Genomic DNA, 7,574 nt, shown 5'->3' with positions numbered 1-7,574 from the left:
CAGAAGCTACAAAAAATCAATAAAAATAAACAAATAAATAAATAGTACAATATACCCTGAATATAGACAGTTGTTGACAATAAGGATTGAAGAGAGGCATCAGGTCAGACTGGAATAGCTTAGATTATGCAAAAAGATTTTTTTTTGTCAAGATTGGTGGAAGAGATAGAGAACGCAAATACAAATTAAGTGAGATAGCTGAATGAGGCACTTAGAATCACATTGCACAGCACCAAGCACCATTAAAAAAATAAAATAAATAAAATAATATATATATATATACTCGTATATATATATATATATATATATATATATATATATATGTATATATATAAAATCACCTCCAAAGTCTGGCAACATTTAAATATGCATATCTCAGGAACTAAGCGATATTCTATTGCATTTTCTCTTTAAATGTTGTGTAATTCTGCTATCACATTCTGCCATGGTCATTACAATAATGGTGACTGTAATAGTGTAATGATGATTAATTTGACTATGGTGATAATGAGAATGTCAACATTGAAAGTAAAAGTATTATTAAAGTTTATTAAAGTTAAAGAAACAAGAGGAAAATAGTTTTACTGCATTATTATTTTAGTTACATTATTGGATAGTCATTCTGAGTCATGGTCAGTGCCATAATCCATGAATGCATTGTGGTTATCAGCATCAATGTCAATGTCAACCTCGGCAGCTGCCTCTCACTCTGGCTTTGGTGAAGAACTTCTCCCCCCTCCCTGTTCACCACTGATACAACTCATAGCAATCATATTTTGGTGGTAAAATAGTAAAGAAATAATAATGCTTGTGTCTCCACTTGAGTGTAAACAGTCTGTCACCAGTGATGGAATTGTGGATGCTTGATTGGCCAGGAGAGTGTGTCTCCTGCATTCTCACTGGCTTAGAAGTGCTTGATGGCACTATGCGTATTGCATGGCTAGCTCTCATTGGTTGAGAGTTCTCTACACCACGAGGTCCCTTTAAAGAGACGCTTGGTATCTTATACTTCCAAGCTCTGGACTTAGCTTGAGGCTGAGCAACAGAGGGGTCAAAGTTATGTTTACTTGATTCAAATTTCAACCGCTGACTCGTTTACCAGATAGAGGGATGTTAGGGGAACACAGTGCTATACTTAACTCAGTTTCAGGTACTATATCACTTAGTACAGTATGATTTTAAGTGCTTCAAATAAGAAAGTTAGTGGCAAAAGATATGATACAGGAAAAAAACATTCAAATGCTCTAATGTCTGGACAAAAAGTTAAACTGGAGAGAGCAACAGAAGTACAAATTCAAATCCTACATTAAATAAATTAAGCAAATACATACCATAAGAGTTGAAACAGGACATCTCATCCAGGTTGTGTGGTTGGCCACAGTTGATGTGATGGTCACACCAGAGTGATTCATGGACACACATCTCTTTCTGGTGGTCAATAAGACCACATGACCGCAATCCATCGGCACATTTTGACTCACCATCTGTTTAGAGCAAATGTTGATATCAGTGATGTAAAAGTGTCATAGCAAACTCAATATTTCCCCAAATTTGTCCCCAATGACTCAAGTACATCCTGTTGGCCAATATTTGCTACATTCCTGAAAACTTTTCCTTTTTTTCTGACAATTTTTTTTTAAAGGCTTCACACTTAATCACTGGAGCTTTACAATAAGACCTGAAGATTAAAGGACCTCTTTGAAGGAAGACATGGGTCACTAGCTTTACACTGTTTCAGCTACCCACTGCTGCATACCAATTTGAGGTCAGTATTTAAAATTTAAGTTTTATAAACACAAAACTAATATAAACAACCAAGTCATGTGTGATCACTGATGGCCCAAGAGGAGTTTCTCAGTATCAATACAGCAAGATGATAATGAAAGGTTAAGACAAATGATGAAGCAGCACTGATCTATCTACTGTATGTCTGATGCATGAACTACACCCCAGGAGATAGCTGTAGCATGAATCCACAGGGCAGTGGCCAACAACTCACAAGAGAAGAAAGTCTTATGAAATAAATATACTGGGATGAGTTCAGCCATGGCAAGCTCAAATAACAAGGATTTATGTTGTGGTTGTAAAAGCAACAACTGATTAACTGATGCTCAATGACTGGTTAAGTTGAGACATTTCCATGTCCTAGAAACAATGCTAGCTATTTTAACACCAACTTTCATTTTACACCATATTTACTCAAATTGAGACCCAATACAAGTAGGATGCTATGGATTTCTCCATTACCAACAATAGGTCTCAGAGGTATTCATATGAAGTATGGATTTAAGTCAAGTGGGAAGTTCACGGGGACATTCTCTACATACTAAGAGCCCACAGACAAGATTACCTCATCACCCAGGCAGCTTAGTGTTCCCACAACCAGCCTTACCAACAGCAAAGAAAAGCTCAGTAACATTCACCACTCATCCAGAGATCAGCCACCTGAAAGAAGCACATAAACATTGCATGTGCAAATCCTCATCACTACCTGGAGAATGGGATAAATGGATAAAGGTTAGCAGGACTCCATTCCAGCACCACCTTTGGGTATAATACAGAAGATTGATAAAGAATACAAAGGATGGTATGTGGTATGGTTGAGGACAAAAATCCTTACTTCTGGAAGAGACAAGTCATCAACTACATCACTGGTCATAACAATAATAATGATAATGATACTAACATAATGATGGAGGATGGATGTACAGATCATGGCAAGAGCAGCAGAAGGAAAATTACTGGATGATGGATGACTGAATGGGACTTACAAGAATGGCCATAGGCTGTGACAACCAGCCTGAATCCTCGGTGTCGTTCCCACTTCACATTGCTCCACAGGGGTAAGTTGTCTCGCTCTCCCACTGATACCTCCACATGTATCTCTGTTGATACCTGAAGAAGGAGGGAACAGTGAACGGTGATGGCACAAAAGGAGAGGAGGGGAATATGATAAGGACAGAACACAAAAGGAGGTAGGATGGGATGGTGAGGTTCAGATGTAAGGGAGGATGGATATGGGAGTGAGGAGTGAGATGGGAGAAGCACAGTATGGTTGATAGTAATATGGAAATGAAGGGAAAGCATGGAGATTCTGAAAGGAAAAAATGTAAAGATAGTTGAATGAAAATTAAGGGAGATAATGAAATGAAATATGGTGAAATGAAGAATAAGCAAGTAATGGGGAACATAAGTGTAATGAAAAGAACACAAGAAGAAGTAAGAAAAGAAAATAGATAGAGAACAAAAAGACAAAGAAAGCAATGTAAGGCAAATAACTGAAAGGAATGAGAATAAAGCACAGGGGAGTGCATAAAAAAAGCAAAAGGAAAAGATAAAAAATTAATGAGACAGCATACTTACACCACATCGTTGTGAGCCAGAGCTTGAAGCTGTTGAGTGAGTAGGGCAATACCCTACCAGTGCCCGCTTTGGCCCTAAAGGACTCAGTTCATCCCGTACTCCCACTGACCAAGACCCACATTGACGTCCTTGTGGCAAATCTGTCTGGTCTCTCACCTATGATAAGCACATGACAGTTCTTAGTGAAGATGCTGCTATGCAAACATTGCTTATAAGAAAAGTATCTATATTACTAACTGTGATATAACTATTTGTAGTCACTGACAGCACTGCATACTCCAGTACATCTAACATCATATAGCATATAAAAATACAAGTGGCTGCCTGAGACAAGGGGCCAACTGCCATCCATCCCAGTGTGGAGTTAATAATGTAATAATTTCTACAATTCTCCTATCTCCTGTGGCTGATGCTTAGCTTTTTGTCATCAGCCAAGCACCAGCTATCTCAGAATGGAGTAATCATATAATCAGTTCTATAATTTTCCTACATCCTGTGAGTGACACTTGGTCCCTTGTCACAAGCAGACACTCAAATATGAATATGATTGCCAATGTATTCTCTCTCTCTCTCTCTCTCACACACACACACACACACACACACACACACACACACACACACACACACACACACACACACACACCATGTTGTACAAGGGCAGGGGAAGGGGAGACTCACTATTATGTAGTCAACACAATCATTCTCGGGATGGTGATGTCTACTGGGATCGTCAAAGCGCCTCAGGTCTATATCCTCCAGCACACCAGTGAGTCCTGACCCTGAGAGAGGAGGTGGGAGTGTGAGATTGATAAAGGTCATACCATTAAATCACAGATTTCTAAACAGCTATTTTCAGCAGCTGGTTATGTGATCATAAACCTTTTCTTCAGTTTTCCCTGCAAGATCTTGCCAGATGACAATGGCAGAGTAATCATAGAAGAGTTGTCAAAAGTATACCAGCTACATGTGTCAAGCTGAATATTTGCAAGTGAACATTTGAATTACAGGGATTGAAAAATTATACTTAATTTAGAATGAAAGGTAGTCAGCCTCTAGGAAAGTACACAGGGCATGTGCTCAGAGAAACGAAAGCAATATATGAGGATTGTGAATATAATTACAGTATTACCCATGGAATCAGGAAGCTACTTTCAGACAATATATAATTTTTATGCTAATGCTCTACTTGTAGTGCAGCTTGTTAATATAAAGATGCACAACAATTCAAGTGATGATAACTTTAGCAGAGGAGAATCAGTCCCTGGAAAGGGGTCATCTTAAAATATGTTAATTATAAATCATGCAATATTGACAATGAGATGCATAACCTCAACAAAGTGAGTGAGAGAGAGAGAGAGAGAGAGAGAGAGAGAGAGAGAGAGAGAGAGAGAGAGAGAGAGAGAGAGAGAGAGAGAGAGAGAGAGAGAGAGAGAGAGAGAGTTTTGAGAATATGAACATGCAATTAAGTCATGTAGGTATAATACAATCTAGCATTTTCTCTCTCTCTCTCTCTCTCTCTCTCTCTCTCTCTCTCTCTCTCTCTCTCTCTCTCTCTCTCTCTCTCTATATATATATAAATATGCATATACTACTTCCTAAATTCTTACCAAATCACAAATAGCATCATCTTTGGGCTTTTCTCTGGCCTCTCCCTTTCCAATACCTGTCTCTAATCTCTCTTACTTCTCTTCATGCCATCATTCTACAACTCTCTGCCTCTTACTTCCCACATCCCTGACTCACATGGGTGCATGGAAGCAACAAAACGGATGTAGCAGTGCATTGGGGTGTAGTCATAGTAGCTCTTCGAGGTAAGAGTGAGAATGGCAGCTGAATTGAGTCCAGCGCCAAGGTATATGGTCTCGTTGCACACCTCCATTGCATCCAGAGTGGCTGAAGAAAAGTTTTAATAATTTTGATGCTGTAATACCTCTTTACTTAAGTACACACACACACACACACACACACACACACAGTCTCTCCCTCTCACTCTCTTTTTTTTAAATAAATGACTAAATCTATGAGATCAAGAAAAATATTTTTATTTATTTATTTATTTCCATGGTCTTGATCTACTTTGGTATATAGCTATTTATATCTGTCCTGCATTCTAGCTTTGCATTACAAACAATGAATTACAGAATAGCTCCAGTTGCAGAATTTTATTACCTAAGTCTGCTTCATCATTTGGAACATAATTCCATATTAATCAGTATCTAAAGTTTTAAATATTGTTAATTCATTGCTTACTACATCATACTAATGTTCTATACAAATCTTGCAATTAATGAAAACTGCATCACATATGTTGGTGACTCACATATCTTGTAGCTGAAGGATGGTGCAGCCAGGGACAGCAGGAGGCCCCATACTGTCCATGCATTAGTCATGATGGGCTAGTAATCTTCCACTTCTCAGCCCTGCTCTTCACCCTTTAGCTGCTGGAAAGGACTCATTGTTGCTCACTTCCCTCACTTGACTTGGATTGCACTGTAAATAATGCATGGAACATCAATTAAAAGGCAATCACAATGTTATCATAATTAATATTAACATTCATAGCATACTGCTGTTATAGTCAGCCTGGGTGTATGAATTTTTCAAAGGGTACCTGGAAATGAGGGATACATGGAGGAGTACATGACATTGCAAGTGTGCACAGTAGGAAGAAAAGGTTTTCAGTTAGGAAATTATTTCGAATTGTGATTAAATGTACTGTTAAATGTACATGATATGTACATTTAAAAGTAAAAATACAAAATGTATAAACATATCAGTTTTATTATACTGTACATTTATAGCGTATGTAACAATTATTTAGGATCGACTAACTATTTTCTGTTTAAAATATAACTAATACTTTTATTTAAATATTTTCAGTCTTAAAACTAGAAAAATGCGTAAAATATTGATGTATTTTCTTTGTCATCAATTGTCCTAATCGTGACGGCACATGAACTTCTTCAAAGCTACCGGAAGCGTGCAAAAACTTATAAAATGTTGAAGAACACTTGAATGTTGTAATCGTTTAATTTTCCATTTGTCATTCTTAGAGTAGATGTGAATAAGTAGTCACTAAAGTCTATAATCGCTTCACGGTATTGCGAAAGAAAACTGGATAACTTACAATGTCTATCTCTACTTGTTTACATGTATGTATACATGTACTCTGCATGTATATGTGTATAAATAAATTAATATATATATATATATATATATATATATATATATATATATATATATATATATATATATATATATATATATATATATATATATATATATATATATGTGTGTGTGTGTGTGTGTGTGTGTGTGTGTGTGTGTGTGTGTGTAGCCTTGACATGTTAGTCCCCAAATAAGTCTGCAAATTTGATCAATCTAAATGTGGATAATAAACACGCCACGCCTGCCTCCGTGCCTGAAGCAGGCGCCAGATGCAGACGGTATGAAATCTGGTCACACACTCCGAGGATAAACCACATCCTCTTTCGGCAAAGTGACATGTAAGAAACAAGAGCACTAGCACTACAGTACCTTTCCCAACAGGGACTCCTCACCTCTCTACACACTCCAGTAAGGAGAGTTACTCAATAACGTTCATCACCACCAAGGTCCAGTGTTATCCTTATACTCAATTTCGCCACCGCCATTTGCTAGTATTTGTCTCTTTACTTCTCGCCGTAATGCAAGTTTCACCCTTAAGGCCATGTGTTGACTAAATGCATCCTGGAGACGTACGAATGTGGCGGACACACCTACTGTAAAGATATCCACACGATGTCTGGCAGGGTCCTCGCGGCCAGGCTGAGGCCAGGCACAGGTCCTCCCTCATCCCTCCCAGCCGACCCACCACCATTGCCTCACGCCTCTTTCTCGCCTTTTTTACCATTTTCTCCCAAATTCTACGGATTCCATTTCTTCCAGTCATCAAACCAAAATACTGCCTATATCAGTTATATAAACGATGAGGAAAATAAAGAAATATGTCAGTTTCAGTGACTCAATAATTGCGATTAAACTACGATGAGGCAACTGCAAACCAGACGCGAGGGGAAGAAACATCCTCATTCTGGTCTGCCGGGAATTATCATGCCTCACGCCAGCCCCGCCTCGCTCCTTCTTTCATTTCCCTCTGCCTTCCCTCACTCTCCGCCTGACTCAGACAAGACTAAAGACCAGTCAGTTGTTGAATGAGTAAGCATCTCAAA

At 38.3% G+C, this 7,574-nt stretch overlaps 1 protein-coding gene across 4 annotated transcripts in view; it reads right to left on the bottom strand.

The window, feature by feature from the left end:
• LOC135107549 (uncharacterized) overlaps nucleotides 1–7,224 on the bottom strand; it is a 9,277-nt gene extending 2,053 nt beyond the window's left edge. Inside the window, exons 1-7 of one of the 4 annotated variants that reach the window (XM_064017546.1) lie at nucleotides 7,122–7,224; nucleotides 5,684–5,853; nucleotides 5,107–5,256; nucleotides 4,042–4,142; nucleotides 3,364–3,519; nucleotides 2,772–2,895; nucleotides 1,332–1,484 (exon numbers count right to left, since the gene is read on the bottom strand). In XM_064017546.1, coding sequence (XP_063873616.1) covers nucleotides 1,332–1,484; nucleotides 2,772–2,895; nucleotides 3,364–3,519; nucleotides 4,042–4,142; nucleotides 5,107–5,256; nucleotides 5,684–5,753 — 754 coding nt within the window. In that variant the 5' untranslated portion in view covers nucleotides 5,754–5,853; nucleotides 7,122–7,224. Of the gene's footprint in view, nucleotides 1–1,331; nucleotides 1,485–2,771; nucleotides 2,896–3,363; nucleotides 3,520–4,041; nucleotides 4,143–5,106; nucleotides 5,257–5,683; nucleotides 5,854–6,923 lie in introns of all 4 variants that reach the window. The other 3 variants (XM_064017547.1, XM_064017545.1, XM_064017548.1) reach the window with 3 other exon arrangements.
• Nucleotides 7,225–7,574: the final 350 nt, after the last annotated feature.

This window comes from Scylla paramamosain, chromosome 15 (assembly GCF_035594125.1).
Source record: "Scylla paramamosain isolate STU-SP2022 chromosome 15, ASM3559412v1, whole genome shotgun sequence".
NCBI classification, from domain to species: domain Eukaryota; kingdom Metazoa; phylum Arthropoda; class Malacostraca; order Decapoda; family Portunidae; genus Scylla; species Scylla paramamosain.
This window is presented reverse-complemented; position numbering and strand designations above follow the sequence as displayed.